The sequence below is a fragment of the Carcharodon carcharias genome, chromosome 31 (genome assembly GCF_017639515.1).
Source record: "Carcharodon carcharias isolate sCarCar2 chromosome 31, sCarCar2.pri, whole genome shotgun sequence".
Lineage (NCBI taxonomy): Eukaryota > Metazoa > Chordata > Chondrichthyes > Lamniformes > Lamnidae > Carcharodon > Carcharodon carcharias.
Genome location: NC_054497.1, coordinates 5265053 through 5286308, shown reverse-complemented (window position 1 = coordinate 5286308; position 21256 = coordinate 5265053). Strand labels below are relative to the sequence as shown.

At 41.8% G+C, this 21256-nt stretch overlaps 1 protein-coding gene across 3 annotated transcripts in view; it reads left to right on the top strand.

The window, feature by feature from the left end:
• Nucleotides 1–21008, top strand: part of LOC121271700 (MOB kinase activator 2-like) — a 41885-nt gene extending 20877 nt beyond the window's left edge. For all 3 annotated transcript variants that reach the window (XM_041177867.1, XM_041177866.1, XM_041177864.1), the window contains exons 2-5: nucleotides 7854–8017; nucleotides 11118–11211; nucleotides 15722–15846; nucleotides 16337–21008. In XM_041177867.1, the coding sequence (XP_041033801.1) occupies nucleotides 7854–8017; nucleotides 11118–11211; nucleotides 15722–15846; nucleotides 16337–16605 (652 nt within the window). In that variant the 3' untranslated portion in view covers nucleotides 16606–21008. The remainder of the gene's footprint in view (nucleotides 1–7853; nucleotides 8018–11117; nucleotides 11212–15721; nucleotides 15847–16336) is intronic.
• The last annotated feature ends 248 nt before the right edge of the window (nucleotides 21009–21256 follow it).

Genomic DNA, 21256 nt, shown 5'->3' with positions numbered 1-21256 from the left:
AGACTTAGGCTAAGTGAATGGGCTAGAACGTGGCAGATGGAATATAATGTGAATAAGTGTGAAGTTATTCATTTTGGTAGTAAAAAAGGCAGAATATTTCTTAAATGATGAGAGGTTGGGAAAATTCTTACAGGGCATGATGGGGCAGATGTAGATAAGATGTTTCCCCTGGCTGGTGAATCTAAAACCAGGGGACATAATCTCAGGGTAGGGGGTAGGCTATTTAAGACAGAGATGAGGAAGAATTTTTTCACTTAGGAGATGGTGAATCTTTGGAATTCTCTACCCCAGAGGGCTGTGGAAGCTCAAACATTGAACATGTCAAAACAGAAACCAATAGATAGGAGACTAATGACATCAAAGGATATGGAGATAGCATGGGAAAGTGGTGTTTAAGTAGATGATCGGCCATGATCTAATTGAGTGATGGAACAGGCTCAACGGGCTGAATGGTCTATCCCTGTTCCTATGGTAAATGGAGTGAAGGGAATTAATCAGCCAGGTGAGAAATGAAACACTGAGTTAGAAATCACAAGTCAGAGTTGAAGCATGGGTAGAGCAATGCATGAGACTTGAGTTGAAATTGACAAAATTGGTTCCCTATGTTCTTGGGAACTGGGAGCGGCAAGACAAATAGAGTTGCTGGAGCCCAGGCTGAAAGCAAAGTGATCTGTTCTGTATAGTATGTTATCTGTTTCTAATGTCATCTTAGGTCATTGTGTATAGCTAGTTACCTATCAAAGATTTTTAAAAAAAGAATCATTCTCTGGATTATGGGCATTATTGACAAGGCTAGCATTTATCGCCCATCACTAGTTTCCCTTGAGAAGGTGGCGAGTTGCCTTCTTGAACCACTGCAGTCCAGAAGGCACTCCTGCTGTGCCGTGTCCAGCATTTTGACCGAATGGTAGTATATTGTCAAATTCAGGACGGTATGTGACTTGGAGGGGAACTTGAGGTTATGGAATCCCATGTCCTTCCAGGTAGTAAAGGTCTGAGGGTATTCTCAAAGCAGCCTTGATAGAGTACACACTGCAGCCATGGTACACTGGTGGCGAATGTGGATTGTCTTAAGATGGTGTATGGGATACCAATCAAGCAGGTTGCAGAGCAAGCTCGAGGGGCCAAATGGCCAACTGCTCCTATTTCTATGTTTTTTTGCTCCTCTTATATTCTTTGTCCTGAATGGTGTTTATCATCTTAATTTCAAACTAATAGTGTTTCCCTGGATTTAGTTCTGTCAGTCTTTCTCTATCTCAGGATTGGCAATGAGGTGAAAGCAGGCTTACAAACAGCAAGCCCCAGTACATACTGTGAATGTGCAGTTGTAATAAACTTGGTGTACCGGACAGGTTTCTTGTTAGAAACAGTGAAGTTTATTTACAGAATTCATGAAGAAGCTACATGCTTGAACCAGGTCTACAAGTAGAAAATTCTGCCCCTAAGATTACGCTTAAGGCTGATTCATCTGTCCAGTCACATGATCCACAAGACAGTATGAAAGGTTTTACTTACAATCACTATATTCCTCCCCCTTTTGTTTTACCTCTCTTATTTACAAGAATATCTTAATCCATAAGTTAGACAAATATACAGTTCGTGCAATTATAGATTAAGTCTCTGAGTTGGTTTTCTGGTTTGGTGAAAGCTGATTCGACTTGAAAGCTCTACGACTTGAAATTCTTCCACTGGATTGACTTGACCGGGAACTGTGGCATCAGGGACATCCTTAGACAATGGCAGTGCAGAATTATTTACTTCAGCAGAGACATCAGGTATGTCTATTCTGTGATAATCTGGCAGCTCAAGGCTCAAAGGTTTGACTTCAATTTCAGATGGAGCAACTGATTGTTGGAGTGTCACTTAACTACTTAGATGATCCACATGTTTTCAAATAATCCAGTTTTCCACTTCCACTTGGTAAGACAAAGGTCCTGTTTCAGAGACAATTATATCAGGAACCCATAATATGATTCACTTTCTGACTACTCTGGTTCTTCTCTACCTTCCCCTCTAAGTTAGGGAACACCAGTCTCAACCTTGTACAAAGGCAGCGTTTCGTTAGTAATTCAGACGGTATTGAATCTGTAGTTGCATGAGGAGTCGTGCGATGGTTCCTTCAGATAATTTCTTCATTCCTGTTTTAAAAGTTTGTACTATCTTTCTGCTAACCCATTGGATGAGGGATGAAATGGTGTTATTTTAATATATTTTATCCCATTTAAGCTCATGAATCTCTGGAATTCTGAACTAGTGAAAGCAGTACTGTTATATGAAACAATGACTTCTGGTAGGCCATGTACACTAAAACATTGGCGCAGTTTTTCAATAGTTGCACACAATGTTGGTGATCTAACATCATACACATCCATCCACTTAGAATGCGCGTCGATGATCATTTAAAAACGTTACCTAAAAATGGACCTACATAGTCAATATGTAGTTTAACCCATGGATGCAGTGGAACAGAAACAAGCAATGGAGACAGGTGTTCAACCATTTTTTTTCTACATCACTGGCTGTATCTGGCCACCAGATATAACTTCGCACAAGCGTCTTCATAATGCCTGGTTGTGCACTGTGAAGCTCTGTCAAGAGTGGCTCTCTTCCTTGCGAAGGGACGACAACTCTTGCTCTCCACAGCAAGATTCCACCTTGACAAATTAATTCAGTTTTATAGGCATAGAATGGTTTTAACTCTTCAGAGACTTGTGCATTCGACCATCCTTGCAATATGTGTTCTTGGACTCTTGATAAAATTGGATCCCGGTTTGTCCAATTCCTTATCTGCTTCACACAGACCGACGAGGAGTCCAGGAAATTTAACACAAATACAACTTCTTGTGGCAATGGAGCATGTATAATGATATCTGGCAAAGGAAAGTGACTGAGGGCATCCGCATTTGCTATATGCACAACTGGACAATGCATAAAAATGTACTCATATGCTGACATAACCAAAGCCTATCTTTGAGTTCTGGCAGAGGCTATCGGCAGGATTGCTTTATCTTCACTAAATAAACCCATTAGTGGCTTGTGATCTGACACTATAATAAAATGTCAACCGTGCAAATATTGACGTAACTTCTTTACTCCAAATATAACGGATAAGCGTTCTTTTGCAAGTTGTGAGTAACCCTTCTCGGCTGCAGAGGGGGTTCTGGAGACAATACCGCTCTCACACCATAGGGAGATGCATCACAGGTTAATAATTCTTTTGATGGGTCATAATGTACTAGCAGACATGATGAATGTAATAGCTTCTTGACTTTTATGAATGTTTCTTGTTCCACCTTCCATGACCATCTATGGTGGCTCTTCAATAATAAGTGTAAAGGGGCTAACACTGTCGACAAATTTGGCAAGAAGCGACCATAATAATTTAGCATGCCCAAAAAAGACTTGAGCTCAGTGACACTGGTAGGAGGAGGCATCTCCTTGATTGCCCTGACTTTCTCCTCCACTGTATGCAACACTTGGGCAACCACTCGATGACCCAAATAAGTGACTTCAGTTGCTTGGAAAGTACATGTCTCTTTTTTCAATTGTACACCAGCCTCCAAAAATCTCCTTAAAACCCCTTCTAGCTTGGCCAAATGTTCAACTCCATTGATCCTTTGATCAGGACGTCATCCAGGTATACTACAACTCAGAAGTCCTTGTGGTAAGCTTTCCATGGTTCTTTGGAAAATTGCAAAGGCAGATGATACACCAAAGGGCGTGTATATTGGTACAGGCCCTTGTGCATGTTGATGGTTACATATCCTCTAGACGTGCTGCCTAGCCCTAGCTGTTGGTATACGTGGTTCATGCCCAGTTTGGTATAGGATTTTCCTCTAGCAAGCTTAGTGTACAGATCTTTAATCCTCGGGATAGGATATTTGTCTAATTTAGCAGCCTTGTTCACAGTTAATTTGTAGTCTCTGCAAGAGGCTTGGTCTCGTTTCATCCCAGGGACTATGGCTATCCACTGTGAAAATTGGACTGGCTGGATTATTCCTAACTTTTTTAAGTGGCACAATTCTGCACCCACCTTCTCCTTTAGAGCGTAAGGCACAGGTCTGGCCTTAGAGAACTGGGGTGTTGCCTCCAAATCTACGTATATTTTTGCTTGTAGGCCTTTTATCTCCCAATTCATCACGGAATACGCTGTCTCACTTTTTTAACAGCTCAGGAATTTCTCCTGTTCTAACTTGAAAAATTTCTGACCAGTTGAGCTTAATTTCTTTTAACCAGCTGTGGCCCAGAAGGCTAGGCCCTTCACCTGTTACAACAATCACTGGCAGCTGGGCTGTCTGTTCCTGTAGGATGCAGGTACAGAGGCGATGCCTTTCACCTGTATTGCCTCTCCAGTGTGCATCTTCAGCTGAGCCATGGTTTGCTCCAGATTCAGTGGCTGGGTACCTTCACTTAGGTATTTAAGGATGTGTTCTCCCACCACTGTGATCAGTGCTCCTGTGTCAAACTCCATGACTAGAGGCTTCCCGTTGGTTCAGTTTTCACTGCCTTGACATTGTATAGGGAATAGATATTGTATCAGCAGCTTCTGGTTCATTTATATTGTGCACTTCAATCATCTTGGTCTGCTGCCTGATTGGCTGTCTTGATTTTGCCCTGCATTGCTTTATAACATGCCCATTTTTGTGACAGCAGTGGCATTCTGCCTCCTTAACTCTGCAGGTTTCCAGTACATGGTTACCCCCACATTGGTGGTAAATTAATTTCTGAATCACTGGTGAGATGCTTTTAGTATTCCTTTTTAGGTTTTTGAGTAGAGACTGTTTCCCGCTTCATGATTGTTGCCCTGGTTTTCGCGCCACACCCAGTGGTAGGTTCCTGCCCCAACTGAAGCCATGTTGCATGCTCTACAAATCCTGCGAGTCCCCCTCAGCATTCTCCATTGCTAGTGTTGTTTCCATGGCACGCTTCAGATCAGTATTAACTTCTGCAAATAAATGGCACTGAATGGCACCATCTTGTACTTCGCAAACTAAGCAATTTCGCAACATGTCATAGGTAGTATCTCTGAAGTTGCAGTGATTTAACTGATTTAACTTTGCAATATACTTTGCGATTGATTCACCCGGGGCCCTTACTACTTGAATCTTCACATAATCGCCAATAGCTTAGGCTGAAAATGTGTCTTCTCGAGGTCTACTAGCTCATTAAAAGATTTGGAATTGAGCATCTTCGGAGCCGTCAGACTATGGATGGGGTTATATGTCTTGCTCCCACAGGCACTTAGAAGAATTGCTTTCTACTTCTCCTCCTCTGTTGTTTCATTCGCTGCAAAGTAGAAACCTAGGCGCTCTATTTACTAACCCCAGTCTTCCATGGACAAGACGTGCGGGTCAATTCTGCCGAAAAGTGGCATGACTGGTGAGTATATTTGGAGTGAAATACTCACATTCAGGAGGCACGGTACAGTGTCAAATCTATTTGCCCTCATCGCCTATTTGTAATAAGCTTACTGTATCAGACAGGTTTCTTGTTAGAAACCGCAAACTTTATTACAGAACTCATGAAGAAGCTACATGCTTGAACCAGGTCCATGACTAGAAAATCCTGCCCCTAAGATTACCCACGCTTAGGGCTGATTCATCTCTACTGTCGCGTGATCCCCAAAACCTTACAATCAGTACAACAGTCCTGCTAGATGCCTAAAGAAAAATCCTAGTATGTTTTGCCCCCTGTTCCCCTCCCTCTACCCTCTCCACACTTGTACCCTGGCACGAAGTTGTACAATGTATTGATGGCCATTAGACTCTGAATAAGAGCAGCCATGACCGGACTTTGAGAATTGACATTTGCTGAGGAGCCTCTTCAGTCAGGGTAACTGAGAGCTGAGACAGTGATTAGAATAATATTAATTAGGTAACTTATTGTGTATTTTTAGTAAGACATTTCCTTTGGGTACTCAAATCAAGTTTGTACTTTAAGGCATTTTGAGAAAAGATTTTTTGAAAAGATATTTCATTGTTTCACTCTTCTTGCTAAATGCTTTACTGGCTTTCGTGACTAGGTGTATATTTATTGATGATATTCCTTCCTCTTGGGTGTCCTTTGTTGTTTTAAGAAGATTACATTTGGCCCTGTTGGATTGAAGTTAGATGCTTCGCCCCTGTGGCATTGTGTCATTTTCAGGTGTACTGAACAAGCACTCCTCAAGACTCTCAAGGTTTTAATTTGGTAGAACATTGTAACCTTTACTTTTGTTTTCATTCTTCTCCCAACCCCACCACAAACTCCTGCTTCACAAGTAATTTCCTGTGTGGTAGTGTGGAAAAGACTCCTCCTTATGCTGTTGTAATGATGTTGTGCAAAGAAGTGAGCAGAACAGCCAAAGTTTCTGGGTTTTTTTAAAAATGCAATTTTGTGGTGCTACATGGGGGCACCTAATGCACAGCACCACAAAAATCTGAGATTTGGTTCAGATACTGTACTCTCAATTTCAGCCAGATTGTTTTCAGATGATCCCTTGTTTGTTTTAGTTCTTGTGAAAAAAATTGCATAATTGTCAGAATCTACTTCTGTGTTTGCATTTTTTGAGTTGGAATGCTGTGAATGTGACCTGCCTGATGGGGGCCATTTAGGTTGTATGAAAAAGTTGCTTCTGTTTATGTGTAATCTCTTCACGTCAGGTCTGCATTATTGTAAAGGAGAGAGATTGTTGAGGAGGCACAGACCAATCATAGAGGGAATTGTAATAATCATAGGGGAAAATGGCATGAAAAGGAGTTGGTAAAGTTGCCAACTCTAGTTGGACATGTTCCTGGAGTTATCTTCAAATGATCTGCTGGCACCAACTGTCTCCCATTGCCATTGGCACCCTACATGCCCATACTTGCATCATAAGGCCTTTCCACACCAATCGGAAAGCAAATAGGCTATTACTGATGGAATGATTTTTGACTGACAAACAGCCTCTTTTCCCCATCTCATATATTTTTATTACTAATAAACAAACACTTTTTTTAAACCTTATTTTTTCTTCTGGGTTTGCTCACAGCAGTTTCCTGGAAGTTAATGTTAATTCCTGGAGACTGTAGGACAGTCCTGCAGGCAGCTCGTGGAAGGTGGCCTTGGAGGAGCCGAAACCATGAAATCTAAGAAAATGAAAATGAAACTGGAAGAGAGAAGCACCGTACTGACGAGAAATCATAGGGTGTACCAGCTTTGTAAACCACTCGAACAAAAAAAAATCAAATCTATTGTTATTGAGATTCCAAAGTGAAGGGCAAGGCCCTTAAGAACTGGACACCAGCAAGATTGGAAGGAATGAAAAGAAAGATAGAGTGAAGCACGCAATAATTGTTTATGCAATGTCGATTGGCTTTAAAAGCCAGTAGATTGTAGGAAATTGGAGAGACAGAGAGAGGCTGTTGGACAGTTTTGAGAAGCTAAAAAAGAAAGAGATGGAGTGATGAGTCTCAATTTCCATATGTTGAAGATGCAGAAGCGAGGAGGGCAACTGTTCTAAGATGCTTCATTATGCATCTTGGGAAGAACATGGGAATATATTCAGAGGAGCATAGATAAATTGTTTTGAAGAGGAAAGGAAGGGAAGAGATGTTGGGAAGTGGTGTTGGGGAGTGGAGGGAAAATTATAGTATGTTATGGTATAGATAGGAAATGGATTGGAGTCATGTTACCTAACCAGCAAACACTCATACTATTCCTGATGGCTTTTTATGTACATTAGCACCCCTCTCTGTAATGCTTAAAAATGGTGGTAGACTAGAGTAACTGAGAACATCGCTGACTTGTACCTACAATTTAAAGAACGTCTTTTATGCTGCAGTGCTTGAAACCTATTTCTGATTTTATTTATAGTTTATCTTTTTCTCCCTCAGGAAGACTGCAAAATCAAAGCCAGATGAAAAGCTGCCTTCAACTGAAGAGAAAAAGTTGTATCTGGAAGCCGAGTACACCTCAGCCCGAGTGTCTGATGCAGATTTGCCCATGCTCGTGAGCTTGCCCAGAGAAATTGACCAGAATGAATGGTTGGCCAACAACAGTGAGTAAATTTCACAGTAAGCCAAAGGCCCATAGCGAGAGGATTATATGGTGGCATTGGTACTTCAGGGGTAATGTTTGGTGGATGTGAAGTTTATTCTCTTCCAATTTTCCTTAGTGATTTCCTAGGTTTGTTCAGGCAAAGGCTAGCAATTTCCAGTGGACAAGGGGAGATAGAGGTGGAATTGAGTGAACCAGTCATCTTGTAGCTGCTCTTGTATATGTCCCCGTGGCCTTCTAAGGAAGGTATTTGCAAAGGCCAAGGAGAACGTCAGTTGGTTCTCTTGTTTTTCTTTTGTTCAGGAAGTGTTGCTTGGTATAGCAATCTCTAAAGGAGAGAGGGTAAATATCTATAGATTAAATATTGCCTTCAGTACTAGTTTTTTAAAGTTTATTTTTCATGGGATGCAGGTGTCACTGGCTAGGCCAGCATTTTATTGCCCATCCCTAATTGCCCTTGAGAAGGTTGTGATGCGCTGCTGCTTTGAACTGCTGCAGTCCATGTGCTATAGGGAGGAAGCTCCAGGATTTTGACCCAGTGACAGTGAAAGAAGGACGATTTATTTCCAAATCAGCATGTTGTGTGACTTCGAGAGGAACTTGCAGCTGGCAATGTTCCCTTGTGTCTGCTGCCCATATCCTTCTAGGTGGTACAGGTTGCTGGTTTGGAAGGTGCTGTCAAAGGAGAATTTGACAATTAACAACCTCACTTAGTGATGCATTTATAGAGTAGGAGTGCAAGAAGGTTGGAAAAAATTACTGAGTGTTTGGGAAAATACGGAGCAATAAGAGAGATTCTGACAAGGAGGGAATGAAACTGAAATCACTTATCAATAGTTCTACAATAAAGCTGAGATTTTTCACATCTCCAAATTCCAAAGCATTTCCCATGCAGTCAGTTACTTTTCAAGTACAATTATTTATTTTTAGTCTCTGGTATATCGGTAAATATAGCAAACATATTGTGCATAGCAAGACCCCCAAATAACAGCAAAGCAGTGAATAACCATTTACTTCACTTTGGTGGTGTGAACAAGGTTTATCCAGGACACTCCCTGCTGTTCTTTGAACACTACTCTGAAATCTTTAATGCCCACTTGAGCTAAGTGAATGGGGACCTCTGACATTGAAGTCCTTCCTCAGTACTACACCAAAATGTATGGCCACATTGTGTGCAGGAGTGGGACTTGAACCCATACTTTACTGACTCTGGCAAAGGTGTAGCCAGCTGTACTAAGCTGCGGCGCCTTCTGTTGTAACGTTCTTTTAACCGATGTTTTACTCTGCAACATTACAGCACCATTTGCTGTTTGTACTTTGTACAAAAATGATGCAGGTGTTAAACACTAAGAAAATGACATCCCAGCAAATTGCTGTTCTATACATCTTATTGGTTGCCTCTTTCTCACAATGGTAAAATGAAATAGAATAATAGTAGTTTTAAAAAATGAAAACAGAAATGCTACTAAATACTAAATGCAGAAATACAGCATGTCTGCCGGCGTCTGTAAGGAAAGGTTAATGTTTTGGAAGAACTGCCTTCAGCCACTTCTGATAGATAAGAGATTTCCATCAAATGCTCTGAAGAAGGGTCATACGGACTTCTGTTAATTCTGTTTCCCTCTCCACAGATGCTGCTAAATCTGCTGAGTTTTTCCAGTATTTTCTGTTTTTGTTTCAGATTTCCAGCATCCACAGCATTTTTGCTTTTAGCAACCTACCTTTGCTTCTTCAGATGTTGACTGGCCTGCTGTGTGTTACAGAAGCTTTTTTCTTTTGTCCATTTCACTTTCTCTTTGTTTTCTTGCACAAGCAATATCCTTCTTTTCTCATTTGTAGCTCGTACATACTGTGGTGAGCAGGGCACTCATTTATCGTGACTGAATGAGGCATGTCTTGTTTTTGTTAATCCAATTATAGGGGTGTTGCAGGTGTTTTGGTCATCACATTCTACTGTTATTCCTTTCTCTTTCATAAACCACAAGCCTTGACTGTGAGTTACTTGAGGGCTCAGTAAAAATATAACTGGTTTCTTGTGCAATCTCTTCTATTAATGCATTCTTCCCTCCATGATGGTACACTAGTCAAGAACTAAACTGGAAACTCTTCAACTCCCTCCTTCAGGCAGTGAAGCCATTAAAGTGGAGGATTGATTTTTGCTTTGTACCATCCTGAACACTCTCATTAAGGACTTCTTGTGCTTCATTCCTGACTGCAACATAATAAGTTAATTTCCAATAGATCTGTAGACTGTATCCACCAAGTTGTCAGCCGCTTTGTAAATCTCCCTCCGGACTCAGAGCACCCTTACACAGACCGGAAAAATATTAATGTATAACTATTGACCTTGTACTCCTTGGATGGCTTCCTGGGTATGAATACTCTGCATGGTGTGGCACAGAGCCAATCAGACTAGTAGGTAACAGGTCTGATTCTCAGGATGTACAAGGTTAACTGTTGTCAGCCTGGCCGGTGGTAGATGTACCTAGTGTTGGCCCCAACACCTTTTGCATTAGGAAGAGGAAGAGGTACGTCAGTGATCCTTGCTGGACTTTGGGAGAGGACAGTATCTGGGTTATTTGTGATTCCCTCCACAGTTGAATAACCTATAGATGCTCCAGCCTCACGTGTAGGATGAGGTTTAATAAAATTGAAATACTGCTAAATCCGATAGAGAGGAGGAATCAGCTTTTCTGACTCCTATTATATGTGGTCAGTTTTTTTTAACTGCAAGTAAGTTGATGGGAAGTGGGGGAGCACAGTAAATTGGAGGGAAGATAATTCTCCCACATGGAGGAAAGCAAAATGGTTGAAGCATCGATTGTCGGTCTGTCAAACATTGAAAGCCCCTAAACGGAGCCATTGGAGAGGATTACTCTCTGACATGGCATGTGGAGAAATAGAGATATAAAAACCATCAGAACCTCTGATTCTAGCAGGTCAGTAACATCCAGATGTCCATTATTATTAGTGCTAATTTTTAGATATGGGAGCTTTTATTTGAAAGGAAGAAAATAAAGCAGAGCATTGTTATTTCAAGAATTAATTTAGATTGCAACACCGCCTCACATATGTATTCCTAATTATTTTTATTTTGATAGCAATGACATTCTTCAATCATATAAATCTGCAGTACAGCGCTATCTCTGAGTTCTGCACAGCAGAGACCTGTCCAGTGATGAATGCATGTAACATGTAAGTACTTTTTGGTTGTTAAAGTGTTGTGTGCTATATATTTTTGATGTACTTAAGTTTTCTTTAACTGGGAACCATTTCCTACAGTGATATACTTTTTAAAAAAAATTATTCTTTTGCAAGATGTGGGGAATCACTGGCTGGGCCAGCATTTATTGCCATCCTTAACTGCCCTTGATGGTGATGGTGAGCCACCTTCTTGAACTGCTGCAGTCCATGTAGTGTAGGTACACCCACAGTGCTGTTAGGGAGGGGGGTTTCCAGGATTTGAACCCAACAACATTGAAGTAACGGCAATATAGTTCTAAGTCAGGATGGTGTGTGGCTTGGAAAGGAACTTGCAGGTGGTGGTATTCACATGCTTCTGCTGCCCTTGCCCTAGGTGGAGAGGGAGCAGGTTTGGAAACTGCTGTTGAAGGAGCCTTGGTGAGTTGCTGCATCTTGTAGATGGTGCACACTGCTGCCACTGTGTATTGGTAGTGGAGGAGTGAATGTTGAAGGTGGTGAATGAGGTGCCAATCAAGTGGGCTGCTTTGTCCTGGATGATGTCACCTCAGAATTCCCAGTCTCTGACCTGCTGTTGTAGCCACAGTATTTATACGGCTGGTCCAGTTTGGTTTCTGGTCAATGGTAGCCCTTAGGATGTTGATAGTGGGGAATTCAGCGACGATAATATCATTGAATATCAAGGGGGGATAGTCATTAATTGGCACTTGTGTGGAGCAAATGTTACTTGCCATTTATCAGCCCAAGCCTGACTGTAGTCAGCCCTTGCTGTATATGTACCAGAATCTGTGGAGTCGATAATGGTGCTGAACATTGTGCAATCATCAGCGAACATCCCCACTTCCGACTTTATGATGAAGAAAAGATCATTGATGAAGCAGCTGAAGATGGTTGGGGCTGGGACACTACCCTGAGAAACTCCTGCAATGATGTCCTGAGACTGAGATGAATGACCTCCAAACAAGCACAACCATCTTTCTTTGTGCTAGGTATGACTCCAACCAGTGGAAAGTTTTCTTCCTGATTCCCATTGCCTCCAGTTTTGCTAGGGCTCCTTGATGCTATACTCTGCCAAATGCCTCCATTGTTCAGGAATTGAGTGGCCCTGGCAGAACCTAAACTGAGCAGGTTATTAGTGAGTAAGTGCCACTCGATAGATTGTCGATGACACCTTCCGTCACTTTGATCAAGAGTAGACTGTTGGGACGGTAATTGGCCAGATTGGGATTTGTCCTACTTTTTGTGTACAGAACATATCTGGGCAATTTTCCACGTGCCGGGTAGATGTCAGTGTTGTTGCTGTACTAGAACAGTTTGGCTAGGGGTGCGGCTAGTTTTGGAGTACAAATCTTCAGTGCTATTGCCAGAATGTTGTCAGGGCCCATAGCCTTTGCAGGATCCATTGCCTTCAGACATTTCTTGATATCATGTGGAGTGAATTGAATTGGATGAAGACTGACATCTGTGATGCTGGGGACCTCAGGAGGAGGTCGCAATAGATCACCCAGTTGGCACTGCTGCCTGAAGATGGCTGCAAATGCTTCAGCCTTTTCTTTTGCACCGATTTGCTGGGCTCCCTCATCATTGAGGCTTGGGATATTTATGAAGCCTTCTCCTCCAGTTAGTTGTTTAACTGTCCACCACCATTCACAGCAGGACTGCTGAGCTTAGATCTGATCCATTGTTTGGGGGAATCACTTGCTTAGCTCTATCTTAGCTGCTTTCACTGTTTGGCATACGAGTAGTCCTGTGTTGTAGCTTCACCAGGCTGGCACCTCATTTTTAGGTATGCCTGGTGCTGGTCCTGGCATGCCCTTCTGCACTCTTCATTGAACCCAGGGTTGATCCCCTGGTTTGATGGTAATAGTAGAGTGAGGGATATGCCAGGATATAAAGCTACAGACTGTGATTGAATACAATTCTGCTGCTGCTGATGGCCCACAGTGCCCATGGTTGCCCAGTTTTGAGTTGTTAGATCTGTTCGAAATCTATCCCAATTAGCACAGTGGTAGTGTTACATAACATGATGGAGGGTATCCTCAATGTGAAGACAGAACTTTGTCTCCACAAGGACTGTGTGATGGTCACTCCTACCAATACTGTCATCTGTGACAGGTAGATTGGTGAGGACAAGGTCAAGTAGGTTTTTCCCTCTTGTTGGTTCCCTCAGCACCTGCCGCAGTCTTGCTACTATGTCCTGCAGGACACAGCCAGCTCAGTCAGTCAGTCAGTCATGCTACAAAACTACTATGGTGATGGACATTGAAGTCCCCCACCCAGAGTACATTCTGTGATATTGCCACTGTCAGTGCTTCTCCCAAGTATTTATCAGCTGAGTGGGATACAGCACATGATAATCAGCAGGAGGTTTCCTTGCTCATGTTCGACTTGATGCCAGGAGACATCATGGGGTCTGGAGTCAATATTGAGGATTCCCAGGGCAACTCCATCTTGACTGTATACCGCTGTGCCACCACTTCTTGTGGTCCTGTCTTGCTGATGACTCAGGACGTACCTAGGAATGGTGATGGTGGTTTCTGGGACAGTGTCTGTAAGGTATAATTCTATGAGTATGACTGTATCAGGCTGTTGCTCGACTAGTCTGTGGGACAGCTCTCTCAATTTTGGCGCAAGCCCCAGACGTTAGTAAGGAGGACTTTACAAGGTCGACAGGTCTGGATGTGCCGTTGTCATTTTCGGTGCCTAGGTTGATGCCAGGTGGTTTGTCCATTTTCTTTTCAATTTCCTATAGTAATTTGATATAACTGAGTAGCTTGCTGTCGGTCTAGAATCACATGTAGGCCAGACCAGGTAAGAATGGCAGATTTCCTTCCCTAAAGGTCATTAGTGAACCATGCAGTTTTTAATAACGATAGATTATAGTTTCCTGATCACCATCACTGATGATACATGAATTGAATTTAAAGTCCACCAGCTGTAGTGGCGGAGTTTTAACCCACATACCCAGAACATTAGCCTGGGCCTTTGGGTTATTAGACAAGTGCAACTACCACTATGCCACTGCACCCCCTTGCTGATGTGAAACATTTAAGGAGCATTTAACAACTAAAATCACAGTTGAGGTCATTGCAAAGGTGCTCAAAGCAGCAACACCCAGTTCCACAGTGTACAGGAAGTGAAAATTTGGAGGTTAGTCGCATTCCTACAGACGGAGCAGGAGAATTGAAGGGAAACATCAGTTGACAAGGTTGAAATTGCCGAACTCATTTCACATACAGCACGCAGAAAGGAGACTTTTGGTTCATTGGGGCCTGGGTCTTCATCCAGCTCCGACCAGAGTTGAAGAGAAAATGCTCTGAGAACAGTACGTAGTTTGTTGGATTTTACTGTTGAGGCTGCTGGTGGCATTACAGAGTAGCATTGGAGCAGCCTCAAGGAACCAATTCCTGCCTTTTTTTGGCTCAAGATGGTGCAGGGAGATCCAAGGAAGGGGGGAGAAAATACCTTAAAAATAATGAACATATCTTAGAAGCAACAAAACAATAGCAGTTCACCTTCCCCAGTTTGCAGCAGGCACTCAGTCCCTATCTCTGGCAAAGTTGCTGCCCAGCCAGCAAATCAAAGCAGCCCAGAAGTACAATCTCAAAGCGGATTTAAAAATAATCTTGACATAAAAGTATACTTGGAGCATTCTTCCAGGACAGTAGACTATGCAGTTATTGCCTGACAATGATGCACCACCATTGACATTTGACTGACCTCAAGGATTCAAACACTCCTGCAAGTATAAACAATTATTGTGTTATGTTAACCTTTCTGGTAATATGGCCAGTGTAGCCCATATTGGTGCTTTTTCATCTGTTCAATTATTAATGACCAGTTGTTTAAATTTTAATGGCTGCGCCTGCATCCTTGTCATCCCACTTTCCCTTTAGAATACCATGTGGAGCTCCCCCTGTAGCTTAGCGACTACAAGCACCATGCAACATAAGCCACAATAGGTCCCTTGTTTGATGCATGATCTTTTGATCTTAGCTGTGCAGTGGTTCAAGTGCTACATTTAGTCTCCACGTTGACGGGCTCAAAAGGGATGAATTAGCCACATTTATGTTTCTGATAAATATCTGCAGAAATCACCAGATAATTACCTTGAAATTAGATTATTTAGGAATGAGATCAGGAAGCACTTTTTCCATGTAAAGGATAGCAGAAATTCTTGCTCCACAAAAGTATGTGGATGTTGCGCTAATAGAAATTTTTGCAACAAAGATCATCAATTCTTTGTTAGTGAAATATATCGAGGTATTTAGAACAAATACAGGTAAATGGAGTTGAGGTACAGATTAGCTCTCCAGATCGAATGGCAGAATAGGCTCAAGGGGCTGAATGGCCTACTATTTCTTTGTTCCTAAATATGCTTCTTGTTGATGTCAGATAGCCTTGAGCTCGCTGTGATGCCCATCATTGATCCCAGATACTCAGATGCATTTTTTGAGCTCCATGTTGTTCATCCTGTCTCCTATAATTTGTTTCATTGTTACAGTCAGTACTTCTGGACAGATGAGCGGGGGAAGAAAATAAAGTGTACTGCACCTCAGTACATTGACCTAGTGATGACACACATCCAAAAACTACTGACCGATGAGGAAATCTTCCCTACCAAGTATGGTGAGTTTTTAAAAAATGAATTTAAAAAGTTTATTTCCATGCGTGACCTGTTTTCTGCCTGTTGCCCTGTCCAGAATCAAGTAGGGCATTTGTGTGCAAACGGGAAACTGGCCTGCTTACACTTTACCTACAATCTATGTTAATGAAGTTGCTGAAACTTGACTTTTACTCTCTGGTTTTCATAGTGCATCTCATGTAGTAAATTACCATCTGCGATTGCAGCTGGTGGATCAGTGACTGACAGTAAAGTCCAAAGTTTACCATGTTAAACCGTTCAAAATGACCTCTTTGTTCACATCTGCTGAAAAGAGGACAAATTATACATTTGTTCTCTTCCTCATACGACATTTGGATGTGAGACAAAAGTGTCACCCTGCACCATTAATCTGTTTTGTGTCAGTGTATGCATGCTTGTCTGTGGTTGTGGCTGTCCAAGCATATGCAGACCCATTGCTTTTGTGAATTGACTGATCTCCCATTTTGCCAACAGGTAAAGACTTCCCAAGTTCCTTTGAATCACTCGTCCAGAAGATCAGCCGCTACCTCTTCCACGTTCTTGCTCATATCTACTGTGCCCACTTCAAGGAAGTTGTGGCCCTTGAACTGTACCCACACCTCAATACTGTGTACACACACTTTCTGATCTTTGTCAGGGAGTTCAATCTCATCGACCCCAAGGAAACGGCAGTGATGAGGGACTTAACAGATGTTCTGCTCTGTGGCACACCGCAGCCCCAGAACCATGTTAACCACAGATGAACCGGGTGGCCAATGCACATCATGGATATTAGAACTATTTTCTTTAGTGGAAAGAATGATAACTTAAGAGATCATGTTGCCCATGGCAACGTTGAAGTAACATGTGACCAACAAATCAGTGATTCCAAGAGGCCCAAAATGGTGACTACTGCAGTTATCCTTTATGATGGCCTCACTGAATAGCATCTTTTTCGATATTAAACTGTATATGGTGTCATTTAGCCTCCCTCCCGCTTCAGCACCCTAATGACAGCAAGTAATGAGTTCTTTCATTTCTGCAGAAGATTCTCATAACTTGCTTGCTGCCAGTTATGGATCTGTCAGCATTCATGAAATAACTGGTGTCACTCGCTGTCACACGTGAAGTATCCAGTTTTTCATCAGGTCCTCCATTGCCCTTCTCTGGTTTGGCACAGAATGTGGCCTGGATGCCACAAATCTGCGGGCAGAGCAATGAAATTAGAAAGATCCTTAGAGAAACATATTATATGGCTTATGGGTTGGAATGGATAAAGGCTTCTGTTTTGTGCAAGTAGGATCGTTTTTTGGTTTTGTGTGTTACCATTTCCTGGGTATATTTGTAACAAGCTGGAGGTGGTTTTTGCTTCAAGGGCCTTGCTGCTATTCCTGCTACCCACTCCCTTTTTCTAGTTGTATTTTAGTTGGTGCCATCAAGTGAGCTCTATTGAAGACTTTCTGCATCTAACGATCCTAATGGGCCTTTTTTTATATCCTGCATGCAATCTTTTGAGTTATCTGTGAGCCTAGAAGCGGCACTGATGTCACATGCGGACCCCCCCCCCCCCACCCCCAAAACATTGGTAGCTATGAACGTTCCATAAAACTGGTATATAATTGACTCTTCTTGGCATCAATTGTTATGCTCATCAGTGAAAGGAGCCTGTGCTGGAGAACGGAACATTTTCCATTGTCAACTCAGGCACAAGATTATAGCATGCATTAGTTGCAGAGTAAAGCCTCCTTTGCTCCATCTCAACAACATGCTTCAGATACAGCTTTTGGAAAGCTGCACCAGTGTGGCATTTTTCCATTTTCCACATCCTTGCCACTTTTGAGTGTGATTTACCAGGCAGTGTCAAATTAGGGCTGGTTTGCGCTGTAGTCCATGTTTGTGGGGCAGGAATAAGACTGCTGTAAGTTATAGTTCTTTTATTTTAGCATTGATATATTACCCTACTGACTTGGGAGTGGTGGGATAGGTGAAAATAGTTCAGCTGATGATTTCAGAATCATGGGTGTCAGTCACCTCCCCCTTGTACCTGAGAGTTTAAATCTCCTTGTTATTTATATGAATTTTCCTGCGCTTTATCCTTTGCAACCAAATTAACTTTTAGAATGATGGAATAAAGTGTCTTGCTCTCCCTTCTGATTCCAATAAATTATCTAGTTTGGGAGGTAGTGGGAAATGTGATTAGTGGGAGGTAGTGGGAAATTGGGTTAAGTCCTGAGACCATTTTAGGTTGTGCCTCATGCCCTTTTTATGGCTCACTAGTATTTTTAATGTCGTATATTGGGAAATGAGCACAAGACCAATTGAGGCGCGCACACCCACTGGCTTGCCAGCACTTTCCTCCTGTGTGCCATGACCCTGCTAAGGTCACAGAAAAACTGAGTCACGGGAGATATCCTCGGGACCCAGGCACTTATCTTGAGATCTTTGACTCTGAAGCAGATTAAAAGGTCTTTATCATGATGGAAAGGTTTGTGTGACCCAGTAATGAGCCCTCCCTCTCTCTTCTCCTCTCTCCTTTGACACACTGCAATTTGTAAATTCACTTCTCAGTTCTCTTTAATACAGTCTTTGGAAAAACTCAAGGCTAATCCCACAGCTGCAGAATTGCACAGAAACTGCTGTGACACCAGAACCATTATAACATCTTAGAGAATTGTTTCATTTCACTAAATGCGACTTAGATGAATTATGGAACACAGACAGCAAGTAAAACACGGATCTTGCATATTAGCAGTAACTTGAGTCCAGTAATTCTAAGGTCTGTGCCTGTGGCTTAATTAATTTCTTGTCAGATGTGCATTTTAAAAGTTTTTTTCTCAATGGCTGTAATTAGAGTTTTCGTTCATTCTCCAACACAGCATCAGCAGAACCGTATCATAGTCAGGGCCAGTTCCTCCAGGAAAGAAAGATGTGGTTAGAACTTAGCAGCTTTGATCATTAGGAAATCAGTTTTAATTTCAATGATCCCTTTTGGATTTTCGAGCACAGCTGGTAACGTCTAGACTCTAAATGGGTAATTTTACAGTGAAAGCTACTGTTTGGAAAGGAAGATGGGCAGGGTATCGTCTGCTTGTTAAACTGTCCCAATCTGTCAGTGACATCTGAAGTGGATTAAGTTTATGAGGTGCCAGGTTTATGTTTCCAGGTTTAATTTTTAAAGACCGTAACAATGCAATGTACTTCAATACATTTATTAATCTGTGAATTTTATTAATCTTATCCTGATTTGCTTCATGGTAAGGTCATCTTTGCAAAGGCTATTATAAAATATTAAATCTCAGCGGTGGCTGGAGGATCTGATTTTTCTTTTGTTTTTGTTTCTCATGTCAGTTGCAAATACTATTTATTTTGGCAGGTTGTGTTCCTTTGTTGACTGGAGCAGAATACAAGCTGCATCAACACTTTGCTTGGAGTGTCTGGTAGCACCATTAAACTTTTGTGTATGGTTTAAGTGGATATTACAATGGTTTTAATCCAGGATTTGTGGGTTTAAATTTAGCATGTTAACCCTACAGGGATGCAGCTGGCAGCAGATGTGTGGATTACTATATCTCTCTCTTTGCTTCACTCTATTGTGTAAGCAAACCCAAGTCCCAAGAGCTGATAGCATTGCAGGTTCAGGAAGATGTGGGTTTGCAGTTCAGGATAGCAATACTGGCTTTGGCTCTGTAACCCCAGAGAGAGACCAACCCTGTGCAGGATCAGTGGATCCTACAAACCTACAGAGACAGGCTCAGGGCAAATGTAGGTGAGCAGCACACACGCGATCCCTCTCCTGATACATGAGGCAGCGGCAAGCTCAAGAGAGGAGTTTGAAAAGGAGAGGAATTGCGTGCTTTTGTGTAGAAAATGATTTGCAGATAGGGTAGCTCCAATGCCAAATGTTGTTTAACCGTTTTTATGTGATGCAGGGACCGGGAAATTAGAAAATGACATATATCCCATGCCATTTATAGAAGCAGTGCCTACATTATTGAGAATGAGGGGTTTGCGAACCAAGGAGGTGTCTCTGGACTAAGTTCATGAGAGTTGCAAGCATGAATGAGTTATATTGCTTGATGCCACTGAAAGATGTTTTTTTATTTAACAGCCAGAACGATCGCTCCCTGTTGTATCCACTTTGGGTTGTGTTAGCAAGTACAGGACTTCCATTTTTAATGTTTTTGATTTTTTTTTTTGTGTGTGTCTAGAGCAAAGATTTTGAAACAAATACGTGTATAAATGACTGTGTTTGGTAACAGAACCACTGGTTTTTGGCCGAGTAGCAGGAGTGGTCACATACATTATTTAAATATACGTAGCAGGATTAAAGGTTATGTTGGACTGTGCTGATGTACTTGAGCGGCAATGAAGCCAGTCTCTCTCTCTCTCTCATTCTGAAGCTATGACATCCTTTTTGGGTGGCTTATGTAGTGTTTTATTTTTCTTAAAAAGAAAATATCAGATTATTGAGTAGATGCATGTGTTCTCTAGATGGTTCACTCCCAGGCTAGTGGACTGGACTCAACAGCTTGAGGGGATATGAGTTAAGTGACTTAGTATGATTACAAGCTGGAACTTGCTCATTCCATGGAAAACATAGTGGGTTGGGTTTACTCTGAGGAAGAATTTTTCTCGATCTCGGTGGCTGGAGGCACGGAAGAGTATTGGCAATAACTTCTGTTTGCATCATCTCATTTTTGAACTTGAAAAGTCTTTGATGCTGACTACTTCTAAGCTTGTGATGAAGATACCTGAAACATTGTCAGGTGTGGTGCATTGTAATGAGATACCGAGACAAATTGCACCCCAGTTATCTTCCATATATAATTTGATTTGATTGCCTGTAGACTTTAGTTTTATTTCTCCCTCGTTAGGAATCCTTAGGCTTGGGATGAGTGTGAAAGGATACTGCGAGCTTCTCAGCTGTTCACTGTTAGTGCACTCGATGACTGGCTAACAGGAAGAGATTATACACTGACAGTACCAGATCAAAAGACGTGCTTTGGCTTCATCCCACAACTGCACTGATGGTGCTAGCTTATTGCTACAATGAGTTGTTAATTTACAGAAAGCCTAAGGTAGTCTATTAATACTGGATGTAATATAACTCTGAAGATCATACATTTCATCTCACAGGAAAACTGAAAAATAAAAGAAATAACTTTAACACTTACTGTGTATGGTTTCTGACATTTTTTTTGCCTTTAATATATTTTTAAAAACTCTTCCTTCTGTTCTTTTTAGTTTTGTTTTTAGCATCTATTTGTAACACTTCAGTGTTGCACTTATAAATGAGCAAGTCAGTTACTGACCTCACCCTGTGTTTTACTTAACAATTTGACATAGTGGCCTTTAAAGGGATACTGTTTCACCTTAGCAGCAGAATATATGATATAACACAGTTGTATTTATAAA